We start from the raw sequence: 17912 nt of genomic DNA on the forward strand, positions 1-17912 counted from the left end.
GACTACTGTTTTTATTTCTCTATACCTTTCCCTCTTCCTCTATGTCTTGTTATAAAGGAATTAAATAATAACAACAAAGTAATAGACTGCTGAGGTCCGCACAGAAGTTTTCTTCGCATATAATATGCCAGCGCTGGCTTATAGTGATTTAGACCAGAACATCGGCACTATTTGGCCAAGCTTTCCTTTTGTCGTTAAAATCAAATCCCCATCGTCATCCTGTGTAGGTTTCAGCACGAGCTATGTGCTGTTTAGAAAGCTTGAAATGACCTGGCCTGAATGAACTGCTTGAAAATTTTGATATCCTTGCCAGTTTTTTTTTTAATAATTCAGTGTAATAGAAAACTTTTGAAGAGTAAGCTTTAGCTTTTAATCTTGCAAAGAAAGCTTATGGCGCCACAATATATTCCACCGCTTCCTTATGTAAGCCTAATGAAACGGGTTGTCTTCTTTTTAAATATTCACATATCCCGCGAGAACGGGATAAAATGTTTGGATGGGTTCTGTTGGGCGATTGAGCTTTGGACTTTTTTTTTTTACAGTTGTACCCACCAGCAAACTGCTGGCTTTAGAGTCGTGTTCGTGTCTGTCTTTGTTTTCATTTCGAGAAAATTGGTACGTGGTATTCGTTGTTGGAAAAATTTCCCCTCGAAGCTGGCGCAAAGCTTTACAACTTCGTTTGGTTTGGTTTGGTTCATGGGGTTTAACGTCCCAAAGCGACTAAGGCTATGAGAGACGCCGTAGTGAAGGGCTCCGGAAATTTCGACCACCTGGGGTTCTTTAACGTGCACTGACATCGCACAGTACACGGGCCTCTAGAATTTCTCCTCCAAAGAAATTCCAGCCGCCGCGGCCGGGATCGAACCCGCGTCTTTCGGGTCAGCAGCCGAGCACCATAACCGCTGAGCCACCGCGGCGGCACAACTTCGTTTGTAACAACTGAATTTTTTCATTATCGCATACGTATCAGCTGCGTTTAACTTAGAGAGCAGAAACATGAGAAATCGCTGGAAAATGGATGGTAGAGTAGTTTTTTTTTTCTAATTGTATTGCCTTGCTAGCATAGGCCTGCCTGCGAGTCAGTTTATCACGCGTAAGCAACGCCCTAAACTAAACGTCGTCTAAGGGTTGTTGTTTTTTTTTTTCGGCATTTTCCCACTCATAGGCACACTCGTCTTTTCCAGAAACGCAGTTTTTTTTTTCTTATATGAATCACTCTCATTAATCCTTTCATGCTATTATGATTTTATTCGCAAAAATAAAATCTAGTTACGTAGTGAATTTTTAAGGATCTGGATGCAGGTTTTCTGTGAGAGCAAAGGTAACCGCTACGCATGTAACGTCTGCCGAGAGTCGATTCCAGTGATCGATCACATGGCGATGTTATATAACCTTTCGCTTTTTCTCTCACCTAAATAGGATATTTCCGATTGCTTTTTCCCTCTTTTTTTTTCTTCCAGAATTCATGCATTTATGGCACAAATGCAAGTACACAGGCCTCGTTGCATACGGAGCGTCAACAGACTTTAAAAGATCGAGCCTCTGATCGATAACTGGCAAGTGCACTTGGAAGCCGTGCTAATAGTGTATCAGTTTCATTGCTTCCACTACTTTCGAGAATGTGTCTTCGTATAAATGCAGGTAGTTAGCTGGTGCGAGCAAGAGTACTTCGCCAGCATCTCCTGCCGTCCAGCTTCCACTGCTACGCGTGCAGTGCCTGCATCTTTGGTTCCTCCAAAGATGCAGCCCGTACACGCCACGGCAGTGGCCGACCTGTTAAGTTAACCGCAGATCGAGATTCTCGCATTTCAAAACATGGCCCCTTCTGCGGGAGCCGCCACGCGAGACGGCCGAAGTTGGCGGCGGGATCTCATTAGGCGCGCAGTCGGGACGAAGAGGAGCGGCGCGCGTCGCGAGCGCCGCGGCGTCGCTTATTGAGAGGAGGCCCCCCCACTCCATAAGCGCGGGGCATATTGGCTGCGCGGCGGCGTGCGATTGGCGTCGCGGGTGCCGCCAATGGGGCGGCGCGCCCCGCCCCCCGCAGGGCGCCTCCTGCCCACGGCGCGCGGCGCTCGCCGGCGGCACTCGGCGGTCGAGCACACGACGCCCATGGTAGCGCGGCGCGAGCCCCCGCGTTGCTGAGCGCGCGTGCCATGCTGGAGTTGGGCGCCGGCACGAATACGCCCGCGAGCAGCGCCTCATCCATGCTGTCCATGCTCAACATGGAGTCGTCCCGGTCCAACGCTTTCCTGCTGGGCAGCCCGCCGCTGGCCGCTCTCCACTCCATGACGGACCTCCGCGCCAGCCAGGCGTCGTATCCGGCCGGCGCGCAGGCGCTCAAGGCGCAAGGCACGCTCTCGTGCGCCTACTCGAGCGCCTCGGGCACGCCGCACGGCATCAACGACATCCTGGGCCGGCCGCAGGCAGCCGCCGCGGGCCTGGGAGCCATCGGCCTGCCCCGCTTCGGCCTCGGCGCCGCGGGCGTCTACTTCAACCCGGCCAACGGCGCACTGCACAAGATGGGCCTGGCCGAACTGCCCGGCCGGCCGCACCTCTACTGGCCCGGCGTGGTCCAGAACCCGGCGCTCTGGAGGGACCGCCTCGCGTCGGCCTCAGGTGAGCCTCTTACGCGCACTGCCTGGCTGCGCCTGCGTTGTTGCGACTCGTCCAAAAAGTGACGCGTGCACGGAACGACCTTCCAGCGGCACGTGCGCACTGTCTCCCGACGCACGCGGGAGCTTCCGTCTTCCTCTCACGGCACGCCAAACACCGACGCCCGCCGCAGCGTGGGTGGCTGGCAGGCCTGAGTTTCCGTTCCTCCCTCTGGCACGATTCAGCGCCGCGTACTGCCACACATATCTGGCGACACTCGCTTTAGCACATCACTTCTTCGATTGCTGGCACGGGTTTGCCGATTATACATCGCGTACCACACACCTGGTGCTTGGCACATTCAGCATAACTCGGCAACAGACTTAATTCCAACATACTTACAAGTCTCACATGCCTAGCAGAACGCAAAGAAGTGGCCTTAACCACTGCCAGCAGCTCCAGTTATTGGTGACGTATAGTTTGGTGTGAACAGCGAGGAGGAAACCAGGACGATGGCACACAACTCAGAAACACTGTTTCTCGTCTTAGTTCTCTTTCGCGCTGACCGCTCGAAAATAAGGTCAAGATGAGCAGAGTGACGTTGCGTTTTGCTCGCACACTTTACCACAATATCCCAGTTCAGTAATTTTGCTCTGTTGAAAATAAGGTCGAATTAATATCAACGCGCACAGCCTGTTATAATGCATTTTCTGGAAACATTCTCACGTTTTTGTGCTCGAATACTAACATTTGCACGATTGCGTAATGAACGCGACGTCTGAGCTCGCGGCTCACACTCCGTTGCTCACGGATAACGGACCTTGAATGAAAAAGAAATTGTACGGAGAAAATTCAATTAAAGGCTGGATAAAATATTCCTTAAGTCAAAATTTGTTTTGTTTGCGTCCCTCTTGAACGCTCAACTATGCAACAAATAGGCATCGGTTACTGCTTACACTCAATGTAACTCTTAATGAGTTCCTTCAAAAGCCGACTTTTTGCAATGTCACTGCAAACATTGTCCAACAGAGAAGTGGAGCCAGTAATTGAGCAGTTCTTTTAAAGGGAGGGAAACGGTGATCTCTTCTGCAGGTGGCACGCTCTCATTATTTCAGGCATCTATGATCTTCGTAACCATCATTTCATTTCTTCCTCCCGCCTGCCTATATATTGCACAGACGTAAACTAACAAGGAAACTTCACGCTGGCAAGGAAGAGGAAAGCAACGCAATCAGAAATGTTGCTTAGCATAAGACTGATGATTTGAGGCGTTCAGCCTGAATGCATATCTCAAAGGTACAGGTGCAAGCATTCAACCAATGGTTTTCTTCGACTGCTGTCGGCCTGTAGCCGTATGCACACTGTTTTTACAATAAGGAACAGTATTATGTGCGACCAACGCACATCTTCAGTTCATGAGAGCATTTTATTCGGCTTACCTTTGTTGCAGACTTCACCACCTGATTCAGCAAGACACATTATGGACATGCGAATATCTCTCTATAGAGTTCGAACACCGTGAAAACGAAGTTCGAGGTATACGTGGGATTTCGTTTTGCGGCATCCGCGCGTAACGTTGTCAGGGTGCACTGTCTAGTACGCCATCCACATTACGACATGAGTGCCTGCGCATTAACGGGTTCATCCGCTTTTTTACATTTTGCACGCAGGATCACTCACAGGACACGGATTTCTAATAAAGAACAACTGGGTTAATTTCACAAAATTTGCCTATAAAGGTACTTGTCAAGCATTCCATCTATATCACAGGCTAAAGTTGACGCATGTTTTTTTTTGCGATTGCAATATATAAATTACGCGCACTCATTTTATATCTTTAGGAGCTACTGTTCGAAAATGTAGGCATTTTACTTAGCCCGAAATTAAAGCGTCGATGGGAATGATATTTTTTCGCCGGCTGCGTGAAAAGACTATCCAATCATTCTTGTTGCTTCAGCCGTAGTGGTACTGAACCACTGGCATAGCTTCAGCACGTCGTTACTGAAGCCAAAGGCTGTTCCACTTGGTAACCCATAGAAATATTGAAAGGCAGACCGAGAGGGACTGGGCATTCATGTTGCGATGAATTATCGAGCACGTCTTTAATTTTGCAACCCGCGAAATGATAATTTCTACAATCGCTCGATTTACATAAGTATCTCTGCGTTAAGAAAGCCTTGTTAAACATGGCTGAATAGAGCAATATGCTGAAATCATGTATAAAATTGACATCAAAATACATCTGTTTATTTCTTGCTTCCTAAATAGAAGCACAACAACAAAGCTTGTTAGAAGACAGTGAAAGCAAATGTATCGAACAATGTTCAGATTTGAACATTAAATATGCATGCAGAGCCCTCACCATCGTTATATATTGCGTATGAAAGCGGTCACGAGCGCGTTCTAATTTATTTACTTTTCTTCATTTATTTATACAGTACTGCAGGCCTTGGTGTGGCTCAAGCAGAATACAAATATGAAGACAGCAAAATGACAATAGCAGCCGTAAAAAAAAAAGATTAATTAACATTTCACAGAGTACCAACCCAGTAACTTTGAAAACAAGGTAAAGAGACAATCGCTCCGGTAAAGAAATAATGCTCAAAACAAACAAATGGAAGCGCATATTCAGCACCGAACGATCAATACAGTTTGAGCGAGATAAATAAACAGTAACGCAAAGGCCGACTTCGCCAATAATAATTAACATAAGGACAATGATGCCAGCAATTCATATGTTCGTTACAATCAATATTGGTTAATAGCTACTGAGGTAAATAGCTATTGAGGGCCCCACACTATGCATGCATATCCGAGTTTTGATGTTACCAGTGATGCATTAGCTAAACGTTTAGTTTCAGCGGGAGCTTATTTTAGTTTACGGGGTAGAAGGCAGAGTTTATGAAAGGCTGAGTCACATACTTCATTAATGTGAATGTTCCAATTTAGGCTATCTGTTATCGTGACACCAAGAAGATTGTATTGGAAATGAAGATTGCATTCCCTCACTTCCTTTAATGGTTCACGGTTGGTTTGTGAGCTTTAACGTTCCAAAGCAACTCAGGCTATGGAGACGCCGTAGTGGAGGGTTCCGGGTAATTTCGACCACCTGGGGTTCTTTAACGTGCACTGACATCGTACAGTACACGGGCCTCCAGCACTTTGCTTCCATCGAAATGCGACCGCCGCGGCGAGGATCGAACCCGCGTCTTTGGGGCAGCAGCCGAGCACCATAACCACTGAGCCACCGCGGGGGATTTCGGTAATGGACCAGAACCGAGGTGGTGAGAAAACGGTAGATTGTTTATTGGTTATTTTCGTATACGCTGTTAGCATTTATTTCCATATTCCGACGACTGCATCAGGAAAGAAGATTTTGAAGGTTTTTGTTCAACGTTATCTGGTCATCGCGGCTGATTAATTAACAGAACAGCACACAATCATCAGCAAACATTCTGATCTGTACGGGATCAGCAATTACGCTCACAGTGTCATTGATACATAATAAAAACAATAAAGGCCCTAAAACACTACCCAGAGGAACACCTGATGTAAAGGGAGTTCATGGGAATGAGTGTCAGTCGAACAGCGCGAAGGCTTAGTCGGTGATAGCTTAGTGGTGACAACATGTTCTTTTTATTCTACTCGCCACAGTAAAAATTGATCGGCCACTAGCAGTTGATCGTGCAAAACAGAAGAAAAAAAGGCTTGGGGGAAAACCGCTGACAAAGACAGCGTGACAAATGCTGGCAAAGGGACGAATACCCTTGTGGACAGTTCTGTGCCACTGAACGCATTTTCCTTGACCTAGCCCATTTTTACATTGTCTTGTATAACAATACTGAATATGGCGGCGTGATGCCTGCGCGGAAATGAAGTGGAATTAACTTTCACACTGAATAGGAGGTACGAAATCACTGCACAATTCTGCAAAGCAAGAAGGATGAATCGGTCAGCTGCGATGTTGGCAATAGCAATGACTGTTTTTAAGAACACCGGAATGTTACATTCCGAGGAAGAAAATACCAGATGATTTTTGGCAAAAACTATACCTTTCGTCCGGTACTTTTATTCACACGTGTGCGTGTGTGTACTTTGGGCAGATAAAATAGACACACGCGCTAAAAACGTTGAGGGCCCAAGGTGCTTACTTGCAAGCTACTGGGGCTCCTAACTTTCGGAGGTGTTAGGGCGTGAGTTCCTCTCACATTCAAGGTATTTCGAACGCTGAAGATGCACAATGAACTAAGCGGCATGTTCCAGGAGCAAGCAAACTCCTTGGGCTCCAAACTTTTGACAGAAGCTGCTCAAGCTCCATCAGCTGGTGTAAACACGCATTCTGTTAGCTATACTGCTGGCGACAGTATACGCATGGCGCTTTCGACATTCCTCATGCGCTGAGTCTTAATTGGCAGTTTTCTCCTCCGGCGAGACACACGCTATAAGCAGCGACACTTTTTGGTTGCTCGCTGCACACTGTTGAGCATGGCTGATAGACAGACAGCCTTGGAGTTTGCACACCGAATAACATCCTTTTTTATTAATCTCAGAGCGACGTGCTTACGAGAAAAGAAAAAATAGTGCGCCTGAAACTTATGAAATAGGTATACATCTTACAACACCCTACGCATGCCTTATGCGATTAAGTCACGCTCCAAAGTACGCACGCAATGTGCAGGCAAGTTCGCAGGTCACTTAATAATAATGCCTGTAACGGTGCCCTTCAAATTTACGGCATTCCATTCTTTCGGCTCTTGATGGCAGCAAACAGTTCGGCTGGAATTTTACCCGTGCGAGACATGACCGTTGACGAGTGTACCGACCTTTTTTTTTCTCTCCTTGTGTGTCGCCATTATGGCTGCTGAACTGTTGTGTGCACTTGGCGTTAGCAGGGTGGAAATGGTATATCGCGAGCTCTCTGCCCCTATTTCCAACGTTTTGAGAGGAGATGTTTTGGCAACCCGATTGCGAGGTCTATGTACATAGAGAAGTTGAGCCCTTGGCATCCCAGCATCATCTGTGGCCCTGCCACCCGCGCCCACTTCTTTATATGCACTCACCAGTTTGGGGCAGCACCTGCTAAAATGCTCCCTTAATAAAATGCTCAATTATATGTTCGGCGTTCGATTCAGTCTGTGGCTACACTTCGATTAGAGCGGCAGGTGGAATCGCTTCGGTACATGATCGGAGGCGCGTGGAAAACAATCCAAGTCGTGCATCTTTTAGGCTGCCGCTGTATGACGGTCTTCACAGGTGTGCATGCACGAGCATAATGTATGAACTACTATGCATGAAGGCGTCAGCGGTAGCGTTTAACTGAAGGAAGCCCCGTACGCAGCTGGGTGCTGTGCCACACGCCGGGAAATACCCTTTCAAAGCTGGAAAGAGAAATCAGATATTTGCGCGTCATGTCAGCGCGCACTACATCGCGCATCTATGAGAACGCCATGCCTAAATTTCTCCTCCGTGTTATACAGCCGCAGTTTGAAGGTCATGAGGTTGTTCTCCAGGAAGAGGTACCAATGACTACTGTAACGTAAGCAGTGTGCCTGAGTAGCATCGCAGTTGGTTAGAACTGACGCCCTACGTTTGCCAAGCATATAAAATTGTTGAAACCTTTCATCATCAGCCAATTACTTCGCTATGTAAATGTACAGACAGGGTGCACCAACTTATAGCCAGACCCAGCGCACATGCTTTGAGCACACGGCTGAGCCAAAACTTGTTGGCTTCTATTCTTTTTTTTTTTCAACGATTGCAGTATTGTATGGGGAAAATTCTGCAGTGTAAAGGCCTTCAGCCTTTGCATCGTATGAGTGTCCATTCGTATAGTCATATGGTCTAGAGGGGTATGCAAATATAAACTGCACCCCTGGTGTGTGTGTTTGTGAGTGTGTGTTTGTCTGGGGGGGGGGGGGGGGGGGGGGGCAGTACAGATAATGTTATCGCTTCGCCCCAAGTGAAGGCGAATCGTCTGGGAGCTCTGGGAGCTTTATTCTGTGTACATCCCTTGCACTGAGCGAAAGTGCTTGAGCGGAAACAGCTTATGCATGCCGAGCTGCCTCTGGCGCTGATAGACGCCTTCGAGCCTGCCATATATACAGCTAGATTTTTTTTAAAACAGACTTTTAGATTGAAAACTGTCAGAGATGCGTCGGTGCAGTCTGTGCAGGTGGACATTATGTACGTGATAGAGCTCAATAATTAGACGTTAAATTAACTAAACAACTGTTTTTCATTGTTCACTCCAGGGGGCAACGTTATAGTGCGAAATTAAAGAAGGTCGACATCGAAAGTGAGCCTAGCTTTTAAAATTTCTTAATCGGCAGTGTGATTCGAAAATTGGACGTCAGCATTACTTATTTTCAAGCTTGTTTAGTTGGCTTTTCCGCGTTGCATTTTTATAAAATGGTGTCGCTGCGCGCAGTATCTTCGCCGAACTTACATTAACTGCTCCTGCGTGGTAAAACGGACTAACGACGTCTGTATTTGCTGCATTATAAATGCGAGCGACACCATTTTATAAGTGTGCAACGCAGAAAAGCCGATCCAACGAGATTCCCAGTGCATATTTTTAACGTTCGATATTCCGAACCACATTGCCGACGAAGAAAATTTAATAACTGACTAACCTTCGATGTTGACGACAATAAACTTCGCAATATAATCTTGCCCTTTGAAATCAGAAGCAAAAAGTTGACTAGTCTATTTTACTTAAGTAATCGTCTAATTATTGATCTCTATAACGTACGTGATGTCCGCCTTGCTGCACAATCCACTAGCGCAGACGGCACTGACGTATATGTGACAGCTTTTAAAAAAAATTGCTCGTGGTTTAGTATTGCTATAAGCACGGAATATTGAGCGAAAGCAGGTTTTTGCAGGTGGACATCAATGCCATGCACATGAAAGCGAGATTGAGGTGTCCATTGACCCAGGGAGCCAGTTGTGCGCCTTTCCTTTTGTAAAATCAACGGACTCCACAACGTTGCCAACGCCAATGAACGCCGGCGGCCAACTTGTTTGGTTTGGTTTTGGAGGAAAGGAAATGGCGCAGTAACTGTCACGTCTTGGTGGACACCCGAACCGCGTCGTAAGGGAAGGGATAAAGAAGGGAGTGAAAAAAGAAGGGAAGAAAGAGAAAATTCAAAATTCGTTTTTGAGGAAAGGAAATGGTGCAGTATCTGTATCACATCTCGGTGGCCACCTGAACCGCGCCTTAAGGAAAGGGATGAATTAGTCAATGAGAGAAGATATCTCACGTGGCTGCCACACCTCTACTGCTTCTCCATTTGAAGGTCAAACTGCGGCGCCGATGACCTTGGCTGGACTAGGAGTAAAGCTTTCGCTTTAATAAAAATCTGTAAACGGTTAAAAAAATCACCTTGTATAAACCTCCGAGTACATCCGTTTTATAAGCGCCGCATCTTCATGCTGTGCGTAAAGGCTCGGCACGTCAGGTTTTCGTTTGTTTGCATTCGATGACAGCTGCACAGCACTTGCATGTACACCCACGTCATCTAGGAACGTCGTGGGATGTAAATTTGCTCTATTTTTTCTCTCTAGCCGCATACGGATTGTTAGCACCTTCGTAGAGGTGTAGGCTTTGGATGGCGCGCATCGATCGCCATGTTTTCTTTTTTATATAGCATCGTCTACAACAGCCGACGTCCTTTCCTTTGCAGTGGCATCAGGGCGTTTGCAGCAAAATAACCTCTGGAGTTAGACAAATGGTCGTGCATTTCCCTTTAAACTTATTCTTATTAAAATGCTCTAACGCAGTTGATTGTTTCGAGAAAGCGGAGTGGATTCCGTGAGCTTTGCTGTAGCCGCTTGGTTCTTTTATCCTGCGCCGTCATTTTTATTGGTGGCTAAGTGACCATCACCCCTAGAATATTTAATTGATGCGATTCGGCTGAAATGACAGCGATAACCTTTAAATCGTGTTAGACTACAGCACGAGCAGGAACCCAACCGGACTTCTCCGTGATGGCGACTGAGAATGTGTATCACCTTGAAATAAGGTGCTCCTCTCGTGCATGTGCGGTAACACGCGCTCTTCAGAAACGCGTGTGAGCAGAGTGACTGTATATATCTTGTTTATCTGCCGTGTTATCTCAGAGCGATTTGTTTGCCCCTTTGACTGTTTAGAGAACTTTCTTCGGAATAGAGGGCATACACGTCATAGTGTGTAGTAACTGCGAACTATCGCTGGCCAATCGGAATGGAATATATTTTTTTTCCTATTGAAATAGGTTGGTTGGTTTATGGGGTTTAACGTCCCAAAGCGACTAAGGCTATGAGAGACGCCGTAGTGGAGGGCTCCGGAAATTTCGACCACCTGGGGTTCTTTAACGTGCACTGACATCGCACAGTACACGGGCCTCGAATTTCTCCTCCAAAGAAATTCAACCGCCGCAGCCGGAATCGAACCCGCGTTTCCTATGGAAATAGGAGAATAGGGGATTTTTCTTAATATATTGACTTAAGTAATGGCAACAAATAATTGAATACAGAGAGAGACCAGCACGACTCCATTAGATTCAGCTTTGCACCTTGTTTTCCACACCTGATTTCATTAGGCTCCAGGCGTGATGTTAAGATAGCAGTAGAATAACTGGCTTGAACAGCATCGGTTTTCACTGAAGTTGAAGATAGCCAATGCTGGCGGTTAAACAAAGACACGTAAAGGAAAACCTTCCAAAGAGAGCGAGAGAGAGAGAGAGAGAGAGATCAATAGCGTCCTCGAAGCAAATAGGGGCATAGTTTCTAGGTGGAAAGTTGGACTGTCGACACCAAAGCAGCTCAGTCACTTAATGACACAAAGGACCGTAGTGTCAAGGACTGGAGATCGAATATTTCATTGCAAGAACTAAAGGTTTTTTCTTCTATTTACTCCTCGTTGCAAAACGGAAGATTCCCAAGCTTCCCGTTTCACAGACTGCCGGACCGTCGTCGCCTGGTGTATAAACGACAAGCACTCACTTCGAGGGCAGCCCAGTTTGGGACGCCCCTTATCAAGAAGCCAAACAGTATTTTATTGTCTACAAACACAGCCACTGGTCTTATCTTCTGCGATAATGCTATCAGTTGCGCGTTGTGTACCGTCACCTCGTCGATGGGATTGGTATCGCCGAGGCAATAAATCCTTCACAGATAACTGTTTAATTTTTGTGCTCATATGTTTCCTTAAACATTGCCAATATTGCCTTCATTTTCGGATATCTTAATAAACTCAATGTTGCAGGTCCCCATTTTCAGCGTTCACTTCCCACCAGATGGGCGTGATGCGGGTCAATGCAAAACAAGCATTTTCCTGAGTATAATTATTTTCTTCATTTGTTCGTTGTAGTAGAAAATCCCTGAAGTTTATTTTTTCCCCCGAAGGTAGTAAGTCTTCTGAGAGCGAATTCACTGAAATTCATTCTTCGTGTATGACAAAATAGTTGCGTGAGACAGACAGCCCACGTGACTGGCATCGTAAGGCGACAGCGAAAGCCATGCCAGCATGCGTGCAATAGCATCCACGAGGGTAACAGCAGCCCGCCTCACGCACCCCGCTACTGGAGAGGAGGCGCGATCAGCTCACCCATCGTGTGCGGCCGCGTCTGTTGTGCGCATTTTGATGCGCCTCTCGGGATAGGAGGGCGACGGCTTGCTGAACGCTTAACGCAGACGTACCGACGAGGGCACGACGCGGAGAGAGTCGCAAATAAATTAAGCTCGGACAAATGAGGCTCGTTCAGGCGCCATCTGGCGGCGTCAAAGGCTAACCGCTTGACACTTAGCCGAATGCCCGCAGAACAAAGAAGTGGCGGCTGCTATCAGCACGGCAGAGGAGCGCAACCGATAACAGCGGCCCCTACAAGCATCGCCGGGCGGCTTTATAACGAGCTCCCCAATCTTTTCGCTGCTTTTGTTCGCTGGGGGGCGAAGGTGCCCTGCAGCAGCCGAACCGATGCGAACCACTTAAATGAAGTCGTTCGCGGCGCTGCGCTCTCTGCCCTGCTCAGTGCACCCCAGTGTCACGTGACGGCCGTCGGGTGGCTGCTGATTGGCCCAAGCTGGCCTCTCATCTCGCGCGGCGGGCAGTATGGAAATTTGGCCCTAGCGAGGGGGTGACCAAGGCAGCGCTGCGAGAGGGCCGACTTAATGAACGAAGCGATTTGGACGCCTCGGCCGGGCAGCCCTTAGGTTTAATGAAAGACCCATGACGAGGGACAAATTAGTCCCCGAGAAGCCCGGACCAGGCGCGCCGGGCGCACCAGCTTGGCGCACGTAACGCGGATGGCCACCGCGGCCCCGTTTAAAGTTTCGGCCGCGTAGTTGTTGGAAGCCCGCCGTTAGAAGTTCTAAAATTGCCTCCAAAGTTTTTCCGTCCAGGCGGCTGCATGCGTCGGCCCGCTCTGGCTCCGCGTTGCACAGCGCTGCAGTGCGGGGCTCCACGCCTCTCCGCACATCAGACTACGCGGCGGCGTCTATAGCTAGACCTGGCCGCGGGATCATGAGCTGCAGCCTCTGCAGGCGAGTATACTGAGCAGCTGGACCGGCAAACTTATTACGTCTCATGGTCGCTCCTGTATGGTTGCGAAAAAGAAAATGTGATATCGCTCGCACAGAGAACACACAGTGATGAATAAAAGGCACGTTGTGTACTCGCTTAAATGTCCTCCTATATGAATTGAGTCAGTTTGAACTAAATGTCATTCATGATTTTGTGCCAGCAATTACATAAGCATATTCGTCGGTTTTATACTGTTACACTAGATTGTGGATTCTATTTCTATTTGAAGAAATAAGGAGCGCGCCTCCTAGCCTTCAAAAGTCAGCAGTAAACTCGCAAGGTCCCCGTTGCTTTCGGAATGTCCCTCGTCGCGTCGACTCCCGAATGCTATAGGCTTGTTCTGCAGAGTGCGCGGGCGCATTGGCAGCGCTCGTATAAACTCGTCACAATGGCCCCAGAAGCGCCGTAATGACCAGTGGCCTGGTATCCGCATTTGTGACGCGAATCGGGGGGCCCATAAACGCCACTTTGGTGTTACGTGACCGTGCCATCCGTGCCACGGTTATGGTCCCGGCGACGGGCCTCGGCGCGCACGGGCCATTACTGCCGTAATAGGGCGATGAGAAATGACCCTTTAAGGGCGCCTCCTTCGGCTCCGTTGGATCTGGCCGCGGCCCGAGCACGATTTCGTGCCACCGCGCCGCCGATCGCATCATCACTGCCACGCTAGAGCTGCAGCCTGGCGCATATACGGTTCTTGTGGCTTGTCTAGCATGGCGTGGAAGGAATTTTTTACACCAACCACAAACCTTCCTCGCTTGACGAAGTTAACAGCTCCAAGTTGTGACTAAAGGGAGAGTAATATATATTGTGTCGCAGTTGTTTTACGAGGAGCCACAATACGTGTGCCACATGTTGCCGAAAAGCTAGACCAATTATAAACCATTTCCTAAGCGCCACACGCATTGCTGGCCTGAATGATACAGCTCGCTAAAAGGATCATTCGCTCAAGGGCATTCTGCACTTCAAGGTTTCGAGAGCTGCCTGAATCGTTGTCTTAGCCGTGTCCCGGTGTGTTGCAAGCTCTCGCTCTACTATTTTTCTCTTTGGCACAAACTGTGGCGTACGATGATGCAAAACTGTCGAAGCACATGTCTGAGCCGCCGAATCGCCATCCGCCTCGGAGTGGTCCTTCCTCCGCAGCCGCTCGAAAAGTTTCCGCGGCGGCGCCGGCCGTATAGAGTACGGCGGTCCGGTGATGGGGCCTCTGCCTGGTCTATATAGCCGAGACGCGCGCGGTTCGGGATAAGGGGCGCATTAGAATTCCCTGGACAGAGCCGCCTCCGCGCAGCTTCGCCGAAGACGTCCAGCCTCGCGTTGCCAGGGGCAACCGCCGCGTATAGATTAATCTGGCTGAAACAAAAACAGAACTGCCGGAAACACCAAAGGCTGGGCGAGAACAGAGGCCGCGACAGCCGAAAGAATAAGGAAGAGAGAAAAAAAGAAGGAAACTGAGCCGAGCGTCAGTTCGGCGTTTGCGCGGTATTTGTAGGCCCCGCGTGAAAAGAAGAAAACTGCGCCGACAAGCAGCAGCCCCACATGGGTCTGTCCAACAGCGCTCGCTGTCTATGTAATGCGATGCTGCTCCTCTTGCGATCCCCTCTGCCGGTGTACGTCTCGGGCTTTGTTGCCTCAAATGTTTTCCTCCGAGACGAGAAGCTGCAAGATCGCAGAGGCAGAACACAGGATCTCTCGGCGGCCTCTTTCGCGCTGTCGGCCCGCGTTCATGTATGTATTACATACACACGCCCGCTTAGATTCTGCGCAAGCAGCGTTTCTTTCTCTCTCTTTTTTTTTTATCCTGACCCCCTTCCTCTCTCTCTTCTTCCATTCGTTGTATACTCATGTTTGGCACTGGAAGAAAATAGCGCTTGTTCTCCAGTCTTCGCTGTGCCTTTGTGTACCCACGCCATGAACGTATGCTCTGAGACAGAATTTTACTGCCTGGACGTCGATAAGCGTTGAGCGAGAACAATATCTTGCTCCGTGTAGAGGCCCATTGGTCGCGTGCTTGCGCAGTGTCACTTTGCGGCGTGGACGATATTTTCAATTCTTTTTTTATCTATTTTGCTCTGGTTAAGATACGCTAAAGAAAACAGGACCAGAAAAATTCTAGGGACAGCTTTCTTAAGATGTAAGCGCTGAAATGTAATGTTGGGGCGCTAAGCGATGACTTTGCGCATGGGAAGGTATCCCATGCATGAGCCAAATGTCACACTATATATTGGCGAACATTAAGAGGTGTATTTATATAATTAGATTCTCACACACAGCCACTTTTCGTATGCATTCCTGCAAGATTACATGACAACTTAACCAGTGCTCACAAGGGTGCTACTCAGGCAATACAAGTGTTCGCATCAGTATGCTTCAAGGTTGCCCAACGAACAGCCTCTTACAGGGGGCAAGAACAAAAACAAATATGCAAGATGGTGCTTAGTTCGTTGTTCTGCTTAATAAACGTCGCCTATGCTTTCTACTTTTTTTTTCCCTCTTCTATTGCTCTCTTCGCGCTATGCGCCTTATACTGTGGGACGTTGCATGCGGTTGTCTTAGCTCTCACACTTCACTTCTAGAATATGCGCCAAAAATGACCGTACTGTCTTGCTGCACGGGAATCAAGAAAAGTTTAGATTGCCTTGAAGTTATAACACGAATGGTCTAATCATCAACCCCACCTACAGCGCCGATCCAACAGAGCAAGGCGGAAAATTCTGCGTAGTTAATGAGGGAGTCATTATCCGTGTCACGCCGGTTGCCGGTTCCCGAGGAAGCAAGAAAAGTGAGGTGATGAGAAAGTGTTGCACTTTGCCCATATCGATGCCTCGCGTAGAGTTTGCCACCGGTTTCGACACGCCGCGGCTTCATCCGCACGCGTGTGCCTCGTTTCTAAACGGCGGCTCATTAGGCAATGCGCTGGCGCAAACTGTATTGATCGTGGCTCTAATCGATGACAGCTTCGCAGTCGCTCGATGGAGACGAGCCGCGCCTCCATATAAAGGGCTGTCCATTGGGAGCTCATGAGAAGCATCTGCATGTCCAGCTATAGAGCATCAATCGCAAGCGCAGTCTTTTCCGCTGCGTTGCGCGGAGCATTTCAGGGCGATCAGTCAAGCGGGCCTGCCCATTTGTCCGACCGCTTCACCGGCGACATATCGATTCGGGTTGCTTTTATCATTCGCTAATAGATGACTCTCTTCTATGGCTGAGGCTCTCCAAGGGTCTCTTGCCGGCTATTTGGGCTAGCACTCTTGAGAATGGTGGCTGCGCGCTCGAAGGCATGCGTGATTTATTTTCGCACATGCAGTTTGAACAGTTTAATTGATGGCTTCTTGTTCTATGTACACAGTTGCGAGACCTCATCTTTCGATGTTGAGCTAAACTGACATGCAAGGCCAGTACGAACCACGATAAGTGCCTGTTAAGACATGACTCGAAGAACGGCGTGGTGGAATGCACATATCTTCGAAATAATTACAGCAGTAATTAAATTTTTACGCTTGCTTACGCCCCTCTGTTTAAAATATGCAAAACAGATTTTTCATACGCTTTCAAGCTCACTAACGGGGTAGTCGCTAAACGCTGAAGCGATGGACTGACAAGAAGAGCAGGAGTCTTGTATGTCTTGGCTCAGGGCTGATAAGTCATCTTGGCATACACGTACGTGACGATGACGCTAACAATGGCGTCCAGAAGCCGACGCTTCCGTGAGTTCGACCATGCCCAACGAATCGCAGTGAACGATCGTCCCATAGAGACGCCGGCCTGAATTAATTCAATGTCCCGGTCGGGCAACCCTTTCTCCCCGCAGAGACCCCTTGCCTAGAGCGCGCGCCGAACACGCGGGCCTTTCTCAAAATTTACTCGGACCCGACGGGCTTCGTTTCCCGGCGATTAATCAGCGCTGCTACACGGCAGAGGAGGGCGAAGATGGCCGGCCATCCATCCGCGGGCCGCCATTTGTTCTCGTGGTTAACGGCGCCACCCTCCCGCGACGGATCGCGGGCACCGCAAAGAGCAGGCCTAAATGATAGCCGCGGTTGGCCGGCCGGTCTATAACCGCCCACCGGGCCTACTCGGGTGTCCGCCGCGGCACACTCGGGCGTGCGTACTTATGCGATAAATTGTCCCTTGCACCCCATGGCCGCCGCGGCACCACGCAGCGCGCCTGTAACCCTGCAGGTGGGGGAGCACGCTGAAAAGAAAGGAGTAAAGAGGGAGTAACCTGTCCTCTAGCGCACTCTCTTCTATGAAAGAGAGTGGGTTAGAGGACAGGTTTTTACTCCTACACGTATGGGGGTATTCGTGTTTAGAGTGCGGGCCTTGTTCGCCGCGACGAGTTCCGTCACTTCGGACCATTGTGCGGTGCGGTAGTTTCTTGCTTTCTGCCTTTTTTTCTGCTCGATGCAAGCCGCGCCGCCGCCTCCATTGCCCCCCCCCCCCCCCCCCCCCCCTTTTTTTCCCTTCTTTTCGACCTCGGTCTTTAATCGAGCCGCCACGGTGGCTCAGTGCTTATGGCGCTCGGCTGCTGGCCCGAAAGACGCGGGTTCGATCCCGGCCGCAGCGGTCGCATTTCGATGGAGGCGAAATGCCGGAGGCCCGTGTACTGTGCGATGTCAGTGCTCGTTAGAGAACTTCAGGTGTTCGAGATTATCCGGAGCCCTCCACTACGGCGTCCCTCATACAAGAGTCGCTTTGGGACGATAAAAGGGGTGGACTGTTCTTCAAAAAAGTTCGATTTTGAGATTTTGCGATT

At 48.9% G+C, this 17912-nt stretch overlaps 1 protein-coding gene across 1 annotated transcript in view; it reads left to right on the forward strand.

The window, feature by feature from the left end:
• The first annotated feature begins 2121 nt into the window (after positions 1 to 2121).
• Positions 2122 to 17912, forward strand: part of HGTX (HGTX homeodomain transcription factor) — a 31768-nt gene continuing 15977 nt past the window's right edge. Inside the window, exon 1 of the mRNA XM_089576942.1 lies at positions 2122 to 2616. Within this exon, the coding sequence (XP_089433068.1) occupies positions 2154 to 2616 (463 nt within the window). The 5' untranslated portion in view covers positions 2122 to 2153. The remainder of the gene's footprint in view (positions 2617 to 17912) is intronic.

Source organism: Amblyomma mixtum, chromosome 3, assembly GCF_055824585.1.
Source record: "Amblyomma mixtum isolate Tamu chromosome 3, ASM5582458v1, whole genome shotgun sequence".
NCBI classification, from domain to species: Eukaryota; Metazoa; Arthropoda; class Arachnida; order Ixodida; family Ixodidae; genus Amblyomma; species Amblyomma mixtum.